At 45.9% G+C, this 22,029-nt stretch overlaps 1 protein-coding gene and 7 pseudogenes across 1 annotated transcript; 5 read left to right on the top strand and 3 right to left on the bottom strand.

Moving 5' to 3' along the window:
* The first annotated feature begins 827 nt into the window (after positions 1 to 827).
* LOC121530479 lies at positions 828 to 1,702 on the top strand (annotated as a pseudogene).
* Positions 1,703 to 2,564: 862 nt separating this feature from the next.
* LOC121530478 lies at positions 2,565 to 5,148 on the bottom strand (annotated as a pseudogene).
* Positions 5,149 to 5,554: 406 nt separating this feature from the next.
* LOC121530477 lies at positions 5,555 to 6,509 on the bottom strand (annotated as a pseudogene).
* A 1,398-nt stretch (positions 6,510 to 7,907) lies between these two features.
* LOC121530476 lies at positions 7,908 to 8,597 on the bottom strand (annotated as a pseudogene).
* A 3,747-nt stretch (positions 8,598 to 12,344) lies between these two features.
* Positions 12,345 to 15,076, top strand: LOC121530475 (annotated as a pseudogene).
* A 609-nt stretch (positions 15,077 to 15,685) lies between these two features.
* On the top strand, positions 15,686 to 16,592 carry LOC121530474 (annotated as a pseudogene).
* Positions 16,593 to 17,243: 651 nt separating this feature from the next.
* Positions 17,244 to 17,996, top strand: LOC121530472. The gene is made up of 2 exons (XM_041819601.1): positions 17,244 to 17,303; positions 17,364 to 17,996. Exons 1-2 carry the CDS (start codon positions 17,253 to 17,255, stop codon positions 17,994 to 17,996), a joined length of 684 nt encoding a protein of 227 aa, XP_041675535.1. The 5' UTR covers positions 17,244 to 17,252.
* Positions 17,997 to 19,422: 1,426 nt separating this feature from the next.
* Positions 19,423 to 21,704, top strand: LOC121530473 (annotated as a pseudogene).
* The last annotated feature ends 325 nt before the right edge of the window (positions 21,705 to 22,029 follow it).

Below are 22,029 nucleotides of genomic sequence, written 5' to 3'. Positions count from 1 at the left end.
TCCAGCGGCGTCCAATGGCTCCAATGATTTTGTTTGAATATCTCAAATGGCCAAACCCTAGAAGCAGCAATCAGGTCCCAAATACCATACACCATATACCACTCCTTCAAATACCAAAGGGGGACGCAACGATGCTTCAAGAATTCCAGCTAGAAATATGTGGCTGGACCAACTAAAAGTGTAAGAAAAACCAAGTCGTTTTCCCGAATACTCGTTTCGATGGTGCTCCATCATTTTTAGCATACAAAATATGAAGAAAATCATTTCATTGCACAAGCATGACCACATTGTGGCTTTTGCTAAACGAGTTTTCAGCTTTCTGGCCGTTTCCTCTGCCTAAGAGCCTATTGAATTCAAAGTGACAGCTGGAAGGTCTTCTGCCCTAAATAATTTTGAATGGTACTACGCCTTCGACTAGAGATCTGATTTATATAATGTCGACCAACGCTGTGCAAGAATAGACGGCAAGATGATGCGCTTTGTTCGACGGCAGCCATTGTTTTATCGCACCAACGTCGTCTTTCGAAGGTGGATAGCATTCAAGAAATAAAAGCTGCCGAAGAAATTGCCTCAAATGTAAACCCAACAAAAACAACATTGGTAAGTCATCGAACTTGAGCGCAGTCTATGGTGACACCGATCAGTTGGTTTTCGTATAAATATTATGGACCTTTCGGTGATGCAAACGTCAGATTCAACCAAGTGGTCAAAGTCAAAAGAACTAAATTCAAAATGCGTGCCTTCATTGTAAGTATTAAGTCAGTGGACGAGTACGTTTAGAGGATACAAAGGATTACAGAAATGCCGTTTTTCATTCTTCAGGTTGTATGTGCTTGTGGCGTCGCTACCGCCACGATAAGCTCGGCTACAACTATCAGCCGTGGCTCTCCAGCTCTGGCCTGTCAGCCCGCTCTGGCAGTGGATCCATTGGTGGTGGCAGAAGCTCCATCTGGGGCAGCATTGGAGGGTAACAATGGCTCCATCGGAGGCAGCGTGAATTGTGACTCCATCTTGGAGGAAGCATTGGAGGTAGCTCCATCGGAGGTAGAAACCATCGGAGGTGAGATCCATCGGTGTGGTTCCATCGGAGCGCCAGCGACCTTTGCCGCCCAGTGCTGGTCTGGGTGGTCTTGGTAGCATTGGTGGTGGCAGCATCGGCGGTGGTGAAGCTCTGAAGTGCCCCGTCTCTTACAGCGCCCCTGCCCCAGCTGCGAGCTGGAGAAGGGGATGCTTCACCTTCACCGCCCAACGAACAGGACTTCGATGAGCCCCAGCAGCTGGAGCGCGTCTCCTCCGCTCTGAACAAGGCCCTGCCACGTTGTGCTGAGGCCCGGGGCGTGGACCTGGAGGCGCACGCCGCCCCTGGCTCTGGCCAAGCAAGGCACATGGCAAGGAGACCGCCATCATCATCCACCTGAACAAACAGGTGATATTGGAGATCTGTGGCCAACAAGCTGAACGCCATCCATAGCAACAACAACAAGCCCGAGGTGCACTTCGTCAGTACCACGCTGCGGGAGGATGCTGCCAACGCTCAACGCGCCATCCAGGAATCAGTACGACCAGCTGGAGGCGGCTGGGCCCACAACGGCGGCCGCCCCGTCCTGAACTTCTCGCCTCCGCCGGACCAGTGCGTCAGGCTACCCTTGGAAACCCCGACAACTCCTACCTGCCCTCTTCCGGGTCTTCCGTCAGCGTCTAAGTCCGCTCGTTTCACTCTCACTGAATCGCAAGAAACGCCAGCGAGTCTTTGACTGATTTTAAAACTTTAGCTTATTGTTGACTAATGTAACTAAATTCAATCCTTAAATTTTTTAAATAATTTAATAGTTTGTATTGCTTTTAAACCAAAAACTTTTGCTCCTTTAGTTCGATGGAAAAAGAAACTTTTGCAGTTCAGTTTATTTTCACGAATTATTTTCTTTCAAACTTTGAAAGTTAAAATCAAGTTGGGCGCAAAGTACATTCGATCGCTTCCATTATTAATAATATTTCAACTATATTACACTTTAAACTAAAAGGAGCCAACTGATGGATATATGTGTCTTTATTTAGGTATTGCTCTTAATTTTTATATTTGGTGCATATCTCAGCAAGAAAAGAGTATTAATTACGTTTTGCATACCTTTTGGATCCTCTTAACTACACATTATAAATATATTGCTTCTTATTTATATATTATTATATGGCATTAGAAAATGATAAAATTATAAAATTCTCCTCCTCAAATATTTATTTTTAGTTATATTTTCAGCTCATTTCATCATATATTACAAGAATTTTCAAAATACAATAGTTACGGTTTATTGTGGAAGCTATTATAGAAGTAGTCACAAGCAATGCAGAAAACCATAATGTTTTAAAATATTAAAATTAATAGTACTATTCAACAAAAGTTTAACAAGAGATTCCCTAGTGACACGGGGCGGCGGATGGAGGCTGGCAAAGTAGGTTGCCACCAGGGAGCCTGCCATTGAGCTGCTGAACTGGAGCAGCTCCTTGGGAGGCAAGTTGATGATGGCATTTGCCACGCCACCGTTGACAGTGCCCGGCTGTGGCGGTTCTCATAATTTCGTGTGGGATGGATGGCACGCTGGGCATTTAGCATCCTCGGGAGATTGCGACTTGACCGAAATTCTTGCCTCCGGCTTCTTGTTGGCATTCTGGCGCACGGCATTGAACTTCTGGGCCAGCTCTGTTGATATCCGGTCTGTTTGGCTGGAGCACGTAGATGGCGGTCTGTTGACCCGGGCGGCTGTTTAGTGTGAAGCTAAAGAACGGCGTTCTCGCTAACCCTGCTCCGGCGATTGAAGTAAAGATGACACCGGACATTCCTATCTTCTTAATGGTCGACAAGCCTTCCTGCGAGCACCATGATCTTCAGATCAGCATCATTATGGCGCCAAGCTGTGGGAGCTCCTTGTGAACCAGTTGGGGGCAGCACTGCCAACTCACTGGTCAGCGCAGTGCAGCGGACTCGGGATACACACCACCTCCAATGGGGGCCTTGGCCGTAATTATGTGAGATAAACTTCGGCACCCTTTCCCCTACTCCCCCAATGCTTAGAATAATAAGGGCACGCATTTCTAGGCCTGTTATACCTACAATGTTCTAAGAGGAATGAATAATACAAGTATTCACATTTATCTACCTTTTATATACCGCTATGAGGACGTTTATAGACTAGAATCCAGTCAATTGAGCCAATCTGGTCACATCCCAAGGGATTCCTCTGGCGGAACACAGCGATCATCGCGATCTCGCTCTCCGAATCGTGATTCGTGAAATGGCCAGTATTCAATGGCCATCAGGTTTCAAGATACTGTTAATCTACTATAACTCATAATTTCTAGCTCTCCAACATTTAACACATGTTGTTTTGAGCAAGGCAGCTTCAATAGCGCCGCCGACTTTGAATGCGATTCATTTGAATTGACTTAAAAAGCCAGCAAGTCCGAAGTCGTTTTCGAACTACTCGCGATTCACCCATAATTGGCTTATAATTTTATGCACAAAAATGAAAAAAAGCCTCTCATTCGCGCAATCTTCGGAATGACTAGTCAATTGTTTTTGTTATGTTGCCCGGTGCAATATGCTTAGGGCAACGGCACGTTAATGATTTCCAACAAAAAGTGATCGTCGGCTTAATAAAATTAATGATTAATTTTGTTTTATGGCTAATCCAGGTTTCGATTGGGCATAAATCTTCATTAATCTTATGTGGGTTGCGCGAGATTCCTCGTGTACGTGACTGGCGGGCCTCCGGGAAAGCTCCGGGTCATCCTTGATTGTGGCATCTTCTGCGACCTTGACTGTCATCGGAAAAGTCTGAGGTTCAATAAACCGGGAGATCGTGTTAATGTCTTTTCCTCAGGTTAAATTGTGGCTTTAATCTTAGCAGACAATTAATTTAGCATGCGAGCTCGCCTATAATCCCTGAATGTTAGTCCAGCGTTTTGTACTAAGCAGTGACGGAATCTGAATCGCCGGATAAACTCATGAAGAAACACATACTTGATCGCCTATCTTGATGTCGTCTATTTGAGATATTATAGATACTGAAGAATTTCTGTTATATTTAAACCATCCACAAACAAGCTTGCCGAACAAGGCAGTTAATGCACCTGTTAACTTCTGACAAAACCACACAATAAATATACCACCTATAAAACACATATGAAGAAGACCTTTGTTCAATTTTGTTTTTAATTTCAATTATTTGTGCTTAATTATGTCATTAGTCAATAACGATGTAACAGAGGAAGAATGAAATCTTCAGTAGATATTTGCTTAAGTTATTGTATTAAGTCAAAAGAGGGCAGCCTTCTTGAAAACACTGGGCGACGGAAGACCAGCGTGGGCAAGGCTGAAGCGTTGTCGGGGATCCTGGGCGAGCCACATACTAGGGCTAAGACCGGAGGTAGCAGAAGAAGTTCAGGCAGGGCCACACCACCATCCATGAGCCTGGGAGGATCCTCCCCAGCGGTCACAGTATTACTGCGACTGGTTGCCATGGGCATTGGCAGCATCCTCCGGGAGTCCTGCCGGCAAATTTTTCAAGGCTTATTTGTTGAATGGCGTTCGGACCCTGGGCAAGATCTCCAGCCAGCCTGCTTGTTGAGGACATAGATGGCAGTCTCCCTGCTGTAGCCTGCTTGCTTAGCCAGAGCCAGAACCATGGCGTTCCAGTCTGACTCGGGTCCCTTAATGAAGACCACACGCAGTCCCTTGTTGACGGATCCAGCAACACGCTCCAGTTCCCTGTGGCTCATCGGGAAGTCCTGTTCGTTGGCGGAAAAGGTGAAGAACTCTTTTCTAAGTTCGGCAGAGGAGCGGGGCGTTGGACAGGGCGCTCAGAGGCTATCACTTACCCACCTCCCAGACCGCTGAGTCCATAGAAGTTACGCCAGGGCCGAGTCGATGCCACCACCAGCCAGAGTACCGCCGATTGAACCGCCAATGGGACCACCGCCTCCAATAGGCCACCTCCGAGCCACCTCCAATGCTTCCTCCTCTCAATGGAACCGCCGCCGATGGAACCACCTCCAATGCTTCCGCTTCCAGGGCGAAGGACAGACCGGGCTGGGTGGCCCACGGGGCTGAATGGTTGTGGCGAGCTTATCGGCGCGGGCGACTGCCGGGCACATTACCTAGAGGAACGTCAAGAGTAATCATTAGTTCTTATTTGAAAGAAAGTCCTGACCTATTCAAACAACTTACGATGAAGGCCTTGCATCTTTAGTTTTGTTGTGAGGTTCTCTTAATTCGGAGCAAATTGCTTCTCTTTATCATGACCACGACGGCGTTTGATGACCCCATACTAAGCAACTTCGAAGCTGGCGGCGCAACTGCCACGTCGAAGTTCAAAGCGCTGATGCTGCTATAAATGTTTTCCGCCTACCAAGTATGAGCGGCGCTCGGCTTTTGTTGGAATGCTCGCCAAAGAACTAGTTTCAGCTTTGCATAAATGTTATTATAAGGAAAATCGATAAAAAACACAAACAACTTGAGCATAAATGCAGCAACTGTACCAAACTTCCAGAATTTGAAAATCTAGCGTCTTAGGTATACAAAAAGTACAAGGTATTGGTTTATAGATTTTCTCGTTTATTTTTAGTCAATTACATTTTCTACAACATTTTTAACAATAACTGTCAGTTTATTGGTTCTTAACTTGGATGCACTGAGCGACGCAGGATGTTGGCTGGCAGGTAGGGAGTTGCTGGTGGCGGCAGCAGGAGGAGGTAGTTGGCTCCACTGTAGCCGGGCAGGGGCAGGGCAGCTGGGAAGCGAAGTTGATGGCGTTGGCACTCCTCCGTTGATGGACTGGCTGGATCCTCCCAGGTTGTCGTGCCGACTGGATGGCACTGGGCATTACGGCATCCTCAGGAGTCCTGTACTTGACCCAGAAGTGCACCTCAGGACGCTGGATTGGCATTCTGGCGGGCGGCATTGAACTTCAGCCAGATCTCCAATGTCGGTCTGTTTGTTCAGGACCTGCGGAGCGGTCTTCTGCCGGCAGCCTGCATAGCGGCAGAGCCAAATGGCGTTCTCCAGACCACGGTTCTCGGTCCCTTGATACCACCCGCAGTCCCTTGTTCCACCGTCTTCTGAGCAGCCCAAGGGATCCTCCGAAGACACCCAGCTCATCCGGCTGAAGGTGAAGTACTCCTTGTTCAGTTCACTGGATACCGAGTAGTCCGGGCTGCTGGCACGGCACCACTGCTTAGTCACCCACACCGTTTCCGGCGAAGCTGGGAACGATATCAGGCGGCTCAGAAAATCCCGCTCCATAGTTGTACTGGGCTGCGACGGCGGCACCAATCAGGCAGAAGGCGATATTAAAAACGTTTAGTATTGTTTTAGTGCTAGGAGGTGTGCTGAACAGGCAAAAGGGGCCAAGACTATGAATCCAGATCGAGGAAGCAACTTTTTTATACCCATTCTGGAGTAGTTAAGAACCGCCTTAGAACAACAACCGACACCATTCCGTCTGGTTTTGCTCCATAATTCAACTAGTTTTTATACAATGATTGCGCTTATGAAATGATTAGTGAAAATCTAACATTTCTGAGATCCATCCAGTCAGCGACCCAGACTTTCTGACCAATTACCCCAGCTAAATTCTCGACCGGTTCGTAGCTTATGATGTATTCTTGACCGAATGAAAACTGCGGAATTCAGATTTTGGGAAAATGCTGCAAAAACTATCAAACCGTTTTTCACCAAAAGTAAGGCCGTCTATAAATGTTCCTGACGGTCTGTTAAAACGTTTCCACAATGTGATGCATTCTTTCAGTTCCGCCTACGAATCGATCATAATCTATTCCATACTATTATGCCGATCCATTGATGGTTGCCAGTTTCTTGTCGTTTTCTGTTTGTCTTTTTCACTATCGAAAGTGGGTCTAGAATTTCAAGCAACTTTTAGTTTTGGGGTTTCAAAGTCAAAAGCTCCGGAAGCTTTGAACTCTGCAGAAACCTGTTTTAAAATAACTGGGAGTGGCAGAATCCCTATAAGGCCAGACACTTCGGATTGCGTCAGTATAAATGGTACATTAATGGATGCCGAAACTATACAATAGGTCCCCTAATATACTTTGTCTTAAAATAAGGATGTTTTAATGAAAATTACTTGATATATTTCTCATTTTTAAAAAACTTAACCATAAAAGCTGTGTCACCCAGCTTAGCGGAATGTGAATCTGGTTTTCTATATTCATGTTTTTTATGAATAGTGGAGCTTATTTTGGGAAGACCTCTTTCTTAACGCAATTTCCAAAAATACTATAGAAAAATATATGATAAATATTTTGTTGTTTTCATGAATTTATTTTGCTGTTTTAAAAATTGAGTATTGGTGAAAGTGTTATTTTTACCATAAAATAATTATTTCTTTAAATATTTTTATTTCTGAACGTAATTAATCCTTTCACGAAATTGTTTTTTCTAAAAGAAGAATTTTAATGTCTAAGACGTATAAAAATGATTACCATTAGACGTTCGATTATCGGATCATTGAAATAGTTTTCAAGGATAAGGTTGTTTATTATTGTCAGCCTTCTGGTTAAAAGATGTCTCCACCTACATTATAATATTTTGTGGTGGCCCATACTTTATTGTTTTAACAAAAATAAATATAAACATCCGAACTATTTTTGGAAATGGTTCGTATCGAATTAATAAAACCCTATTGTTTTATTTTTTTTGTGATTTTTAAATGTGCCTTTAGAAAATTCCAAAGGTATAGTACATTTGGCCATCTCACACCGTTCCTGATGAAGCGATGCAATGCTAAGACCAGAATTATCAATGGGACAGGAGGTTATTTATATGTTCTGTTTATTTATAGAATAAAAAGCAACATGATAACTAGGCAACAAATCAACAGCACAGCAGTTAGCGCTTACAAACGGAAGCGACGGAAGATGTTAGCGGGCAGAAATAACGGTCCACGGAGCACTGGCAAGGAAACGCTTTTCGAGGAGCGCGGGCTGGGATGCAGCAGAAGTTCGGAAGTGCAACACCACCGTTTTGGGACGGCTGGATCACTCCGAGCTGATCCGTACTGTCCCTGGATGGCGCCATGAGCATTGGCAGCATCCTCCTGAGTCCTGTGACGAAGTGCACCTCGAATGTTTGTTGTTGTTGCGGATGGCGTTCAGCTTGTTGGCCAGATCTCAATGTCGGCCTGCTTGTTCAGGACATAGATGCTTGGTCTCCTGCTGGGCAGCCTGCTTGGCCAGAGCCAGAGCGCGCTCCTTTTCCAGTCCACGTTCTCGGGTCGCCCAGTGAGAAGAAAACCACGCGGAGAGCCTTGTTTTCACAGCGTTGTGAAAAGCCTGGTCGGAGGCAGCTGGATGTGCGTGCACCCTCATCAGCGGTGTAGGTGAAGGTGCCCTTCCAGTTGGGCCGAGCAGCGTGGTTGCAGGGAGCAGCAGCAGACTGGGATCCTTCAAAAGGGCGTCAGCAATAGATGATGGATGGCGGCAAGAGAATCCTGGGTCCCAGGAGAAGGCGGGCCATCACTGCTGGCAGATCAGATGGCGCTGGAAGCCAATCCCGAAGAAGAGTGGGCCACTGGTTGGTAGTTGTATCAGTTGTCAATGGCCAGACAATTAAGCAAAGGACGAGGAAAGGAACGCATGTTGATTGTTTTGGTTTGCAAAGAGATGATTGGTTACTGACTTATCTCGTAACCGATATCTTTAGCATATAGGTCACCAGATTCAGTTCTTCGGCTGCGTGTAAACGATATGTGGTGAAGAGTTCAAATTTGCCTTAAAAAATGCATAAATAAGAGATTAAAGGTTTCTTTATAATATATATTTTTATGATTCGTCACACTGTCATGCGGTTGCAAATATTTGCGCTGGCTTTGCACATAAAACCGTGATGTTTTGGTTCGACGAAAGAGCGACATTACAAGAATTAGGAGCTAGCCAGAATTGAATTTAGTTTTAGATTGTGTTTGTTTTGTTTTGGGGTTCGCAGGTCCGCGCTGGTTGCCAAATCAGATGGCGCCAAGTAATTGTTTATTAAGAGACCAATTATCGAATTACTCGGTTCGGCGCTGACAAGGCGCAACGGTGAGTTGTTAATTAGCGATATTCAGCCGATGATCAATATAACCAAAAAAGTAAAAAAACAAAAAATGCTCTGATGGCGGCTATATTTAGCGATCCGCTTCTTCACTTTCAGCGAGGATGGAAGGTCGCCTCCACCACTACACATTGTTGCATAAAGCAGCTAACACAACGGCCAGATGCCGGACAAAGCCATGGCGAATAAGGCAATATAATGGCGAATCGTTGCAAAATGTTGTACAGCATGAAAAAATGCTTTTGACTAGGCGCGCCTCATTTTATGAAACGGCCACATCAAACGTTTTGTTTTTTGCTCTAAACATTGGGCGACACACATCATCCAACGGTTTGGATTGTTTTTGATTTGAATTCGATTCGGGTCAGTTTGATCGTATCCATCATTGCTCTTTTGCATCCATCAAATTACCACCAATGGTTTACGATGCAGGCCGATCCGCTCGGCTTTTATTGCGAATTTTGTGTTGATTTCAACGATAGCTGTGCAAGCAAGATTGGCAGGTTGGCCCGCACTGGCCCAAAGCAGCCAAAACCAGCAATTATTGATTAAGGAAAGAAGGCAGCATATTGAATTTAATATGAGTTTTATAGCGTCGGCTCAACGGCCTTGGCCAGCTCAAATGAAGCGCTCGCTTCCAGGCCACGGGTTGGCCTGCGGTCAGCCACCCACTTCGCTTACTCTATTTGTAGGGGTGGTACTGGTATTTTTGCCTGATCTAGGTGGTTTTGAACCATAATTAAACCCTTTAGCCAGAGCAACGCTTTACACGCAGCTTCAATGGTTTCCATCTGCATAAACCAGGCTCATCTCACCGCCGACATCAATCCCACAGCAGCTCACCCCTCGCGTCAGTTCCTCGTTGTCCTTTGCTGTGTGCCTCGCCTGCGTTTTGGCCGGAAACCGACAAACTAGGCTACAACCCTTCCAGCCTAAGTGGCTCATTCCCGCTGAGGTTGAGGGCACAGCCATCTGGATCTGCCACCAGCAGAGGCGATGCCCCAGCCTTCTGCTGAGGACCCAGTGGAGTCTTTGCCCCGCCGGTCCAGCATCTGGCCATTCTCTGGAAGGATCCAGTCACCTGCTGCTCCAACTTCGCTGTATCAAGCCCCAGCTGGAGGAAGGAATTCTTCACACTACACCGCCGATGAGGGTGACTTCCAGCAGTCAGCTGCCTCTGACCAGGTTGCCAACGCGCTGTGAACAAGGCTCTCCGCATTGTGGTCTTCCTGAGGACCAGGAGACTTAGTGGACTGGAGGATGCACTTCTGACTCTGGCCAAACCGGGCTGCTGGCCAGGAAACCGCCATCTATGTCCTGTCTTAGCCGACGGTGGAGGATCCCAGTAGCTGAACGCCATCCGCAAGCCAACAACAACAACAATGGTGCACTTCGTCAAATTACAGGACTCAGGGGATCACACCCGAGCCAGCCGCCATCAGGGGACAGGCACTGCGACCAGCTCGGAGGGGATCCCAGCCAATCCCAAAACGGTGGTGTTGCATCCACCCTAAACTGCCTCCCGGCCGCTCCTGCCCAGTGCCAGCCCGGTCAGGCGCCGCCGGTTCCTGCCGCCGCGCCTGCCCGAGGCCTGCCCCCATCTCTCTTAATAACACCCCACCACTCCAGAAGAAACTCTTGCCACCGCAACATTCTGCCGCGGTTCAAAATCAAAGGCAATTGTATACCCTTTGAAATTCCTCTGTTATTGTTGAGATTTTGGAGCAAATAAATTTATTTGTTCAATATGTAAATTTAAAATTGTTCTTACGGATCTTCTTAGCCATTCCTAGACATATTAACGGCTTGAATTGGGTTTTACAGCTTCAGGTGCACTGCTGCCTTGTGGCGGGTTCGGCCTCGCCCATGAGTCCGTTCATCAGCTGTTTGCCAAAGTACAAATTAGAGAAACCTAGAGATGTTTTTCTTTGTTGTTTTTTCTTTTTTAACTGGTTGCGTGATAATCTATAGCAATTTGGTGAATATACTTATATTTATGTGCATAGGAATTAACATATCTAATATATTTTCTTTTCTATTATGAGTTAACTGAAAAAGGAAAACTACAACGCTATAATATTTTAGTTTATTTATTTTTGTTTTCATTCATAAATCTTTTCCTAGAATTTGTACAAACCCTATCTTCATTGAATTTGGAATTTTGACATAAACTTTGCATATATTGAAACATTTTTTTAAGATTTAATTCCTACGACTTTAAATTTGTGTTGAATTCAGCTTTTTGCTTGGATTACGGACAACTTTTCAGAACATAGATTCTTTGAAATTCAATTTTAAACATACAAACAATGTTTAGAATATTCTTAAACTTTTTTAGGTAATATAGCTGTTTCTATAAATTGAGAGACTTGTTTGAGTGTACAGGCATATTAACGGATTAAATTGGATCTTTGAGCTTTTGGAATTTTCGCATTCGGCGGCTGGCAAGCAAGTTCGGTCAGCGTTGAATTATATGAGATCCGTCCGTTTAAGCTGTTTGTGAAAATTACCGTAAGAGCGGAAACCTAAGATGTTTTTCTCTGCCAGCGTTTGGCAGCATAATCCGGTGCGTGATATCTGTGTCTGTGGTGTACAACCTTAAGCAAGCATGTTTCTTGGCTGCATGCCACACTTCGCGGTTCGAAGTGGAATGGCAATGTTTGACAAATTGCACGAGACATCGGACGGCAGACGACGTGGGCAAACAGTCAAAAAACCATTGGGGCAAGCAATTTAAAATTATTGAAAGCTGGAAATTATTCCAAAAAAACAAAGAGGAGGCCAGAGTCTTTGCACTCAATCATCCCCAATCAGGTTGCATATCAAAATGGGCAGGCTCAATGGAACACGGCTACTGCATGATCGGACAGTTTGGGCTGCATAACCCGGCATTGCTACAACGGCTGATTTGCATAAAAATTTTTGTTGTCCGTGGCTACAGAGTTCATCAAATTTTAATCAACGCTACGCCACCAACGCCGCGGCTTCTGCTTCAACGTCAACATCACCATCGGTTTTAGACCAAAATCCAAGCTCAAACCAAGGCAAGTGGAAAAAGAAAAACAGAAAACAGGTGAGGCCCGCAGACAATGCGAACCTTATCGCGATCTCAGCAGCGTCATACACGCCTGTTTCTGATTGACGCCCGACCAAACAATATAAATGGCTCGGCGTGGCTCAAGGTCGACATCATTCTGACTTTTCCGACTTCAAATACAACTAGAATAGCAATCAACGCAAGATGCGCGCCTTCATCGTCTTGTGCTATATTGGCCATCACCTCCACCGACAAGCTCGGCTACAACTACAAGCCGTCTCGGCCACTCTCCAGCTCCGGACTGTCCTTCGCTCTGGCAGCGGTTCCCTGAGCCTGGGGGCGGCGGTGGATCCCTTGGGCCTCGGCGGGTAGCGGATCCGCGCCCAGGCCTGGGAGGCGCGGCAGCGGATCTTTGGGCCTGGGTGGCGGCAGCGGATCTTGGGCTGGGCGGCAGCAACTTCGGAAGCTTGGACGAGGCTTACGGCGTGGCTCTATCGATCTGGGGATCCATCTGGTCGGCTCTCTTGGACTTGTCTCTGGACTTCGGTTCCTCCTGGTTTGGATCCGGCTTGGGATCCGCTGGACTGGCGACGCCCCAGTCTCCCCACAGCGCCCCGCCCCTCTGCTGAACTTGAGAAGGAGTTCTTCCACCTTCACCACCACCAACGAGGAGACTTCGATGACCCAGGCTTTGGAGACGCGTTGCCAGCTCAAGCCCAATGAACAAGGGTCTGCGTGTGGTCTTCATCAAGGGACCCCGAGGGCTGCCGTGGTCTGGAGAACGCTGCTCTATTTCTGGCCAAGCAGGCTGCCCAACCGGGAGACCGCCATCTCTAACTAATACTGAACAAGCAATGGAGGCCGACATCGGAGACCTTGCAGGAGTTAGGGCACCATCCACACAGCAACTCAATGAACAACAAGCCTGAGTGATGCACTAAATCCCATTTACCAGGACTCCTGAGAGGATGCCCTTTAGCGTGCCATCCAGTCTCTGGCGTACGACCAGTTGGGAGGAGGATCCAGCCAGGCCGTAACGGTGGTGTTGCCAACGCCTGAACTTCCTCCGCCGGACCAGGCCGTCCCAGGCTACCGCCCGATCCCCGAGAACTCATGCCTGCCCTCTCGTCGGTGCTCCGTCTGCGTTATCGCCTAAGAGTGCCGCCCAGCTTTTAGCTAGACCGTTTGTTGATGACTTTTGTGTTATCTGTGGATTGTCGAACGGGCCCTCAAGCTGAGTTCTTCTTTTACTTTAACTTTTTTTTGTAGCTATTTCTGTCCTCTGCTGTGGGAACTGGGTAACGGACCCATAAAGTTGTCAATTTAATGTCGGAAATTTTACTGATAATAGTTGAGCCGGCATTCGCTGGACCGGTAGAATGGTGCCCGCCTACCCCTCGGCGTTTTATTACATGCCCGGAGTGCCCTGCAAATTCCAATGCGATGGCGCCAAATGGAATACAGGGTGGATCAATAAAAATTTATGTTTTGGGATGCACAATGAAGCAATCGAGCTAAAATTTTTATCTGGTAAAATGTTAATTAATCTTCATTGAGTAAAAGGTTGAATAATAACGACTATTAACAACTCCAAATTTACCAGCAACTGCGAGACCGGAACCAAAGACGGCATACCCTGTGTGAGTGATAACAGAGTGTGGATGAATGGCCAATAACAAAGAATAGTGATGGTCATCGACGACTCTTTCAGAGCACCACACTACGGCTTATTAGCATAAGCAGAAAACTCGGCGAAAGTTTGTTTAGAAGCGCCGCAAAAATTGTAGCATATTTAATGATTATAAGAAGAAAAAAGCTTTCGAAACTAACCAAAAAAGATATATAAGGAGAATTATTAGATAACATGAAAAAAACACGTTGACCAAAGCAAAGATGGGAGTAGTGAAGCTGGAGATCGAGTCGGCTGATGTGAGGGCATGCTCGAATATGAAGGTGCAAAATTAAAGACAACCAATTAAAAGAAGGCTTAAATGATGGCAAAAGAAAATCAACTTTGTTCAAAGTGCACATTGATTTCACGCGCAAAGTGTGGGCGTCGTGGAGTTGGTTACGCTGCCGCGCTCGATCAGCAGTCAGGCAGGCCCATCCACCTACAAACAAGAAACCAAGATGCCGCGCGTCTTATTGTGTATAAAGTATTCTATTGTTAGGATCAAGGAACTTCATTAAGAATAACTGATCCTTTTGTTCTGATTTTCAGGCTCTGTGCCTTGCAGCTGCCATCGTGAGTGCCAGGGGTGGCTGAGCACAGCCTGCGGCCCCTACTCCAATTGCCACATCCTTCGCTAACTCCTTCCGGCTCCAGCTGCTCCTCCTTCCTGATGTGGCTATCCAGGATGCTCCCGCCGAGACCCTATGCTTTCCTGCTGCCGCTCCCGAACCTGCTCCCTGCTGTCGCTAACAACCCTATGTGGCTCCTCAGGCAGAGCTTCCAGAAGGAGTTCTTCACACCTTACCTGCGCAGATGGAAAGGCAGGACTTTAATGAATGTCAGCTGCCTCTGAGCAGGTCTCCGGCTCCACCTTGAACCAAGGCTCCCGATGCTTGATCTTCATTAAAGGGACCCGAGAAACACTGGTCTGAGACTGCCGCCGTGGCTCTGTGCCAAGCAGGGCTGGACAGCAGAAAGCGAGAGCATCTATGTCTCCTGGAACAAGGAAGCCGATATTGGAGATCTCAGCAACAAGTTGAACGCCATCACAACAACAACAACAACAAGCCCGAGGTTCAATTCGTGGAAGTACCGCACCAACAGGGGATGCGATCACGCCCAGCAGGCCATCCAGTATCTCGGCGGAGTATGATCAGTTGGGTGGATCCTCCACCATCCGCAGAACGGAGGCGTCGCTCCCGTCCTGAACTTTGCATCTCAACCCGCTGCCCAGCACGTGGCTGCTCCTCTCTGCTCCTGGTAGCTCTTACCTCCCCGCTTCGGTCCTCTGTTTCCGCCAGTAGCCATTGAACTGACCTCGAGACTGACCCATGACCCATCAACGATTCCTACGCACTCGCTGCGAACCCATGTTGCCCTAGTTAGTAAATCTTTCAATTTCGAGATGTCTCCACAAATAAAATATTGTTAATATAAAAGTGTGTTGTAATCGATGGGGAATCGCGAATTTTGTAACAAATTTCAGACATTGAACTATTTACCCCATATGGTGGGTGTTTGTCCCGATTTGGATAGCTTTTTGGACCACTTTTGAGGGGCACAAAAACCTTATAAATGCTTGACGCTTGCGATTGTCTGACAAATGTTTTTTTGCTCTTCTCGTGGTTATATCATGCTTGGAATAGTGGTAAGTTTAACTGAATTTAACAAATTGACAAAAAGCTTAAGTCTGAGCTCTGTCCTAGTTTCTCGCTATTGGCTGGCGTTCTATGGAATTGGGTTACCAGTACCAATAAATAGTTATGAAGGAGCTGTCAATAGCTATAAAATGAATTGCTTTGGCTGAAGAGAGGTATCCAGTCAGCCTGGAAATCACTACCAGCCGAATGCGGACTTTTCACTAAGCATTTCTATGCCTCGAGGCTCCTATGATTCCGCAGAGGAGGCAGACTTAGTACAAACCAAGCTGGCAACTCTGTCCGAAAAGAATCTCCAGGTGGTGTTTATCAAGGCTCCGGAAAACAAGGCTGTGGTGGGTGCTCTCAACGCCTTGGCCAAACAAACCACCGAGGATAAGACTGCCATCTATGCTCAACAAGCAGACGGATGCTAATGAATTGGCCACTGAAATAAGTGCATTGAAGGGCACAGCACAAACACAAGCCACAGGTTCATTTTGTGTAGGACAGAGGCGGAGGCTGCTCAGGCCCAGCAATATATTCAGGCACAGTATCGGCGGAGGAGCTACGATTCCACAGCAGGCGCAGGCATCATCCTTGGGATATTATCCTGAACAGCAGTTGCAATCGAGGAACCTCGTCCTGGAGACTATCCAGGTTCCCAAGCTGCTTATCTTAACACAGCTCAACAATCGGCATATCAACCCACAGTCTGGGCTGTCTGCCACCCTTGCCCAGTTACTCTCCATTCCGCAGGGCTACAAAGCGGCTGGTTCTTCCAGCCGGAGCTTTCATCCATTGGACAGATAGATCTGCCACCCGTTCCGGAAGCTCAACAGGATCTATCAGCTAACTACAATGATGCCAATGCGGACTACCGCTCGGCCAGATCAAGACGCTTTGATTTCCGGGCTAATGAGCGTCATGGGAAGTCGCATGGTCTTCCCATCTCCCAACCCCAGGTAAACGCCTGCGGCTCTCAGTAGGCCCACCTGTTAAATTAAGACATAAAATTAGTGCCATAAGACTACCCCAACGGGTAACTAGTTATAGCGTAAATAAAGCCGAAGATATGTCAATGAATGTGCCACCTGTGTTTCTGTTTCTTCTTCTCAGCCAGATCTGAGCTGGAGTTGTTAATTTCGGTAAGCAGCTTATCAGAGATTTGGGCCTAGACTTAAAAAAAAGAGAAGAGACCTGCTAAAACATCAAAAATGACGTGTAAATTAACAAATCAGTAGCCATAAAACGTCGGCCGTAAAAATACCTGGGGAGTGAAAGTAGAGCTGCGGAGGTGTAAGCCGCAGGGGCAAATGCTGATAGTCAAAACAAATGGCTTCGTCTATGACAGGCGACAACAATGGGGCCCCAATATCATATGAAAATATTTTATAACTAATTCAAATTGGGAGCTCATTTGTAAATTTTATGCGAATTAAATTCAAGTTCATGCCGGGCAACGGGTCAGACGCACAACCACACTTCTGTTCATATTATGGAGTTGGCTTTTGTTTCGGGGTCTTGCAAACCCCTGAAATTTGATTTCAAAATTGAACGACATTAACATGGATAATCGGAGCAGGCAAAGGCAAACAAACACACAAACCAGAGCAAACGTTTGCAGAAATCTTTTATAGAAACAAAAAATGCAAAAATAGCGAAATAAAATAAAATCATAACGAGAGACGCCGCGGCCGAGAAGTCAGCTTACTTTCGAACTGCTATTTGTTTGTGTCGTATATAAGGATGGTTTTGTTGCTGGGACTGGATTATAACCAAACAGCGCTTCGAGCGGTAAAAATGGCCAAAACTCAGCCGGCGCGGAATATCACAGCCATGTACTCCTTGTTGGTAAGTTGAGAGCAGGAAAGCCGGCCTTAACTGAAGATTAACTAACTGAATTTCTTGTAGGTACTTTCGCTGTTTCTTGGTATTAGCCATGGCTTGGGAAATGTCTACCTGCCGGCTGGAAATGAGGTATCAATTGGAGGAAAATTGGCCACGGAATACTTTACCTACGCAGCTCCACCGGAGGAGGATCTAATGGCTCCATGGCAATCTGCCAGACAATTGGCTCAGGTGCTCTCCCCGCCGCAACAGGTGGTGTTTATCCGAACTCCGGAGACGAATCTCTTTTCACTGACTGCCAAGCAACTGGCAGTCAATAATCCGTTGGACATCTTTGTGCTTCACCGGCAGGCGGATGCAGATGCTCTGGCCCAACAACAGGCTGCTATTCAGCAGCAGGCAACTGATAAACCTTCTGTCCACTTTGTAAAATACAAAACTCCTGCGGATGTTACAAGAGCTCTGAGTGCGTTGAGGAGTGACTATGATCGACTACCGGGAAATAGTATTAACCATGCTATTGAAAAGGCCAATGTTATCCAACTTAAGCCACAGCCAACAGAAACTCCTGTGATCTTTAAGATCCGGCCAAAAGATAGCGATGAATACGAGACACATGAGCAGGCTAGTGAATTGGAAACTGCCAAATTGCAGGCGCTATTCCGGGAATATCTCGCCACCGGGAAAAGACGTTAATTTAGTAATAACTTATAGGCTAGTGCCAAAGATTGCTTAAAGGTTAATTAAATTAATTGTTAATTAGTTAAAACCATTTGATGTGTTCCTAAAGATTAAATCGATAAATATATCCACGCGTTTGTGGAAAGTTTTCGGTTACTTCATTACACATTCCGATACTTTACGTCAACGACTTATTTCAATAATTAAGTATCAAAGATATCTCAAGGGCTAAGTTCAAAGTTTAGAAGTTGAAAAACCTTTATGAAAATGGTTGTTTAAGTTGTAGAACTTTAAAAAATTTATGATAGTTGACTTCTGAATTTAATTGAAAGTCAAATTATTAAGTAAGTCCGTTAATCTGCCGGCGCTTTTAATTGCATTCATAATTGCAAATTGAGAAAGTCAATCGATTGCAGCCGTTAAATCATAATTATTCATAGCCAGTGAAGTTATTTAATAATAATTGCTCTGATTAAAGTCGTTAAAAGAAAAATCATTAAACCAAACTTATTGATAGAATTTTTTGTTTTGATATTTTTGCTTCCTATTAATTTGAAGAGTGGGCTGCCCATAAATTACTCAATGTTTTTGAATGCTGAGCCTCTTGTAAAGAAATTTAATTTAAATTTCAATCAAAAAACATTTAGTTGTTATGGCGAGGACTGTAAAGCTGGTCGAAGGTGGCTGTTTATCTATAGCTTTATATTATGAATAATTAATTACTCAGCATAACAGCGTTACATTTTACTTCTGAGTTTTCGCCCCACACTTTATGGATTATCTTCAAAGTATCTCTTAGATAATCATTAAGGTGTTGGTAACCGACTCCCACCGCCAGAGCCGAGCAAATGTTTTCTTAAGCAAATGTCGCCGTTGTCGCTGGAAAACTTTTTAATGAGCTACGCTGGGCGTTTTCCCCGCCGTTCATCCCTTCCCACATGACAAGGCATAGCGCTATCCCTTCCAGGACCCTAGATTTACGACAGGCGGTACTTTTAAGAATGTTTCAACTAAATTACGCCACTACTACGCGGACAACAAGGAGAAGAAGGAGAAACGGAATAGACAGGACACTGGGCTGACATCATTTCGCTTTGCAAATTGTTTTAGTGTCAAAGGTCAAACACACACTTACACCAGTGTGCCTGTGTGCCAGTATGCCAGTGCCATATGACACGCCGAAGTGCAGCCGTAAAAAGGCTCCCGCCAGTGCAAATCTGTTGAGCAAGTTTTAGTTTAAGCATTTTTGAGCAACATGAGATCCTGGGCTGCGGAGGACGAGCTTCTGCTTCGTTGCGCGCCTGCCAAAAACTTTGCCAGTCACGTCAAAGCTGCCGCCCAACATTCCGCCCCTAGACCCACCAGGTCTCCTTTTTTTTATTTCGCGGTATCTCCAAACACTAAGCTGCGCTTAATCCTGAATCCTGGCCGGAGGCAACTCATGACTTGCTGCAATTTCGGGACAGGTGTGTCCAAGGTCCAACTCTCGGATTCCATCCAGCAGCAGCAGCAGCAGCTGCCAAGTTTGCGTGTTTTCCAATCTTTTCTTCGTTTTCGTGGGTTCTTGGCTTGTTTGGCTTGCCATTTCCAAATTAGGCACTTTTTGGCGCTGCCTTTGCTTTTGTTGGCCCACCAACTTTGGTAAGAGTTTCGTTGTGCAGCGGACCCAGCTAATAGCCAGCATGAGTGGCCAAATGCTGGGTGGAGTCATGGCTAATCCTAGGAAATAAGGCCAATGGGAATCCCCTGTTTTGTGTAGGCATGCAAATAAAAAAAAAACATTTTCTTAAAGGTGTTGATTAATTGCTTTATTGCAATTTAATTAATATGTGATTAAATAAATAAAATAATAATGACAATATTTTTCTCAAGCCAAGTTAATAATGGTCCGAATATAGAAAGTGAGGTATAACTTTCTAGGCCTATTTTTTCATTTTCCCCTTAATATAATATGACAGTGTTTTTTTTATAACTTTGTAAATAATGGTTCAAATATAAAACAAAATAGTCTTAAAGAATTCATCACTTTAAATAGGATATCTTAGACAACTTGTTGTAAGGAAATTATCTTAATACCTGCCAAAGGAATTCCAAAGAAAATTATAATAGTTATGGCGACCCTCTCGACCCAATAATAGCTGCTATTGCACAATTTAAATTTATCTGGCCTTGGCTATCAAACAACGCCAAAAAGTTTAAATATATAAAGAATCATTAAGTGAACCGTCGAAAAAGATTGACGTTTTCGACCCGTGCCCAGAGAAAAAACGCGAGCTTGTGGAAAATTATGAAAATTATAATACCGGATTAAGCTGGGACCAACCCGAGTACCAACTGACAACTACCAACTGGCAAACCGTCGACCGCCAGATATTATCGCAAAGCCAGTAGCTGTTTATTTTCCAAGCATTTCAACACAGTGTGCTTCTCTCCCGCGGCATCCAGATGGTTGCTTTTGCGGCCTGTCGCAGCCAACACAAATCAATTAGATAATGTGGCAGCATCGGCTGCAGAAGCAGCCTGCAATCGCAAACTCCTGATAGGCCATGCATATTTATAAACTTTATAACCGTCGCAGAGTGCATTTTAATCAAAACTAAGACAAAACGATCGTGGACTAGCGATAGGCCTAGGTCGGGGCATATGCTGCATATTTAAAACGATGGGGGGTATTTAATGACGATCGAATGGCATCGAAATCAAATCAACAACAAGCATGACGAAGGCAAGTGTCGTTCCTAAACAGTGGATCTTTTCTCTCTTGAAGCCAAAAACTGGGTTTATTTCGTGAGAGGGCAGATGCAGGTTGCGAGCTTGTGTCTCCAACTATAAAAGCCGGATTGGGCTGAGCTTTCAGTATTAGTTCCTTCTGTCATCTTTCAATTGACCGCACCTTCCAGTCATAAGCGTGCTTATCGTAAGTCTCTTTGTGGTTTTGGCCAGGAAAACACATTTATATACTATATCTTCAAATCATGTAGGTCCTCTGCTTGCTTGCTGCCAGCTGCAGTAAGTTACATAAACTGGGTTACAACTACCAACCTGTGGCCCATGCTGATGAGTGGTTTGTCCTTTTCTTGCCAGGAAGTGGACGGGGGGGATTGAGACCCCCCCCCAGCAGTTGTTGCAGCCCGTGCTGAGTGGCGAGGCTTGCCGCTTTCCCAGCCCATTGAAGCTCCCGTTTGTCGCCGATCCAGGCTCCTGTTGTTCCACAGGTAGCTCCTTTGCGGTGGAGTTCCAGGAAGGAATTTACAGCTATGCTGCCCTGAGGAGCAGTTTGATGAGGGTGCCAGCAACCAGCAGATCACCAACAAAGAAGAACCTCCGCGTAGTCTTCATCCGCACTCCGGAAAACCAAGGCTTCGAACGCGCCGCCCTCCGAGTTGGCCAAGTAGTTCGCCCAGCAGAGGATATCCGCCATCTATGTGCTGACCAAGCAATCAGATGTGTCCAACCTGGCTACAGTTGAACGCTCTGAAGACCAGCTCCACCAACAAGCCGGAGGCACACTTGTCAAGTACCGCAAACCTGAGGATGCTGCCAAGCCCAGTTGGCCATCCAAAACCAGTACAAACCAGTTGCCCGAGTGTCCCGGGCATTTCCAACGAGGGTAGTGCTCCTGTCCTAATTCTTCCTGGCAGCTCAGCCTGTTGCAGCCCCCGCCAGTGCTGCTCCAGTTGCTGCATCTGCTCCGCCTGGAGTGCATTCTGCCTGCCAATGTGATCGCAAGGGTCAGGATTACCTGCCTCCACTCTGTGCCTGGCTTCCGCGTCAAGTAGTGTACTGGCGAAAGTCCGAGTGCAATCGCTTTCCAAACAATCACCTGCCCACTCCTGCATCATCGTCCAAGTCAACTAGCTCTTAAGTATCCATGTAGATGGAATAAATTTGTTTTGCTTGACAAATTCCCGATGTGAACTGGAAAACTCATTTGCAGCCTAATTGCAGGATTCACTATTTGGCACACTGCGGAACCGAACCTTTCCTTTGTGCGAGTTTCTCGTTTTTGCCATTCACAATGCGCCGGCATTGGCTTTGCCTGCTGCGT

This window comes from Drosophila eugracilis, unplaced genomic scaffold (assembly GCF_018153835.1).
Source record: "Drosophila eugracilis isolate 14026-0451.02 unplaced genomic scaffold, ASM1815383v1 contig_1636, whole genome shotgun sequence".
In the NCBI taxonomy this organism is placed as follows: domain Eukaryota; kingdom Metazoa; phylum Arthropoda; class Insecta; order Diptera; family Drosophilidae; genus Drosophila; species Drosophila eugracilis.
The sequence above is the reverse complement of the archived record's forward strand: the minus strand, read 5'-3'. Positions and strand labels throughout refer to the sequence as shown.

Coding starts and splice junctions, on each gene's coding strand:
- LOC121530472 (XM_041819601.1), top strand. CDS start 17,253: ATGGCCAAAACTCAGCCGGCGCGGAATATCACAGCCATGTACTCCTTG. Junction 17,304..17,363: donor CAGCCATGTACTCCTTGTTG/GTAAGTTGAGAG, acceptor AATTTCTTGTAG/GTACTTTCGCTGTTTCTTGG.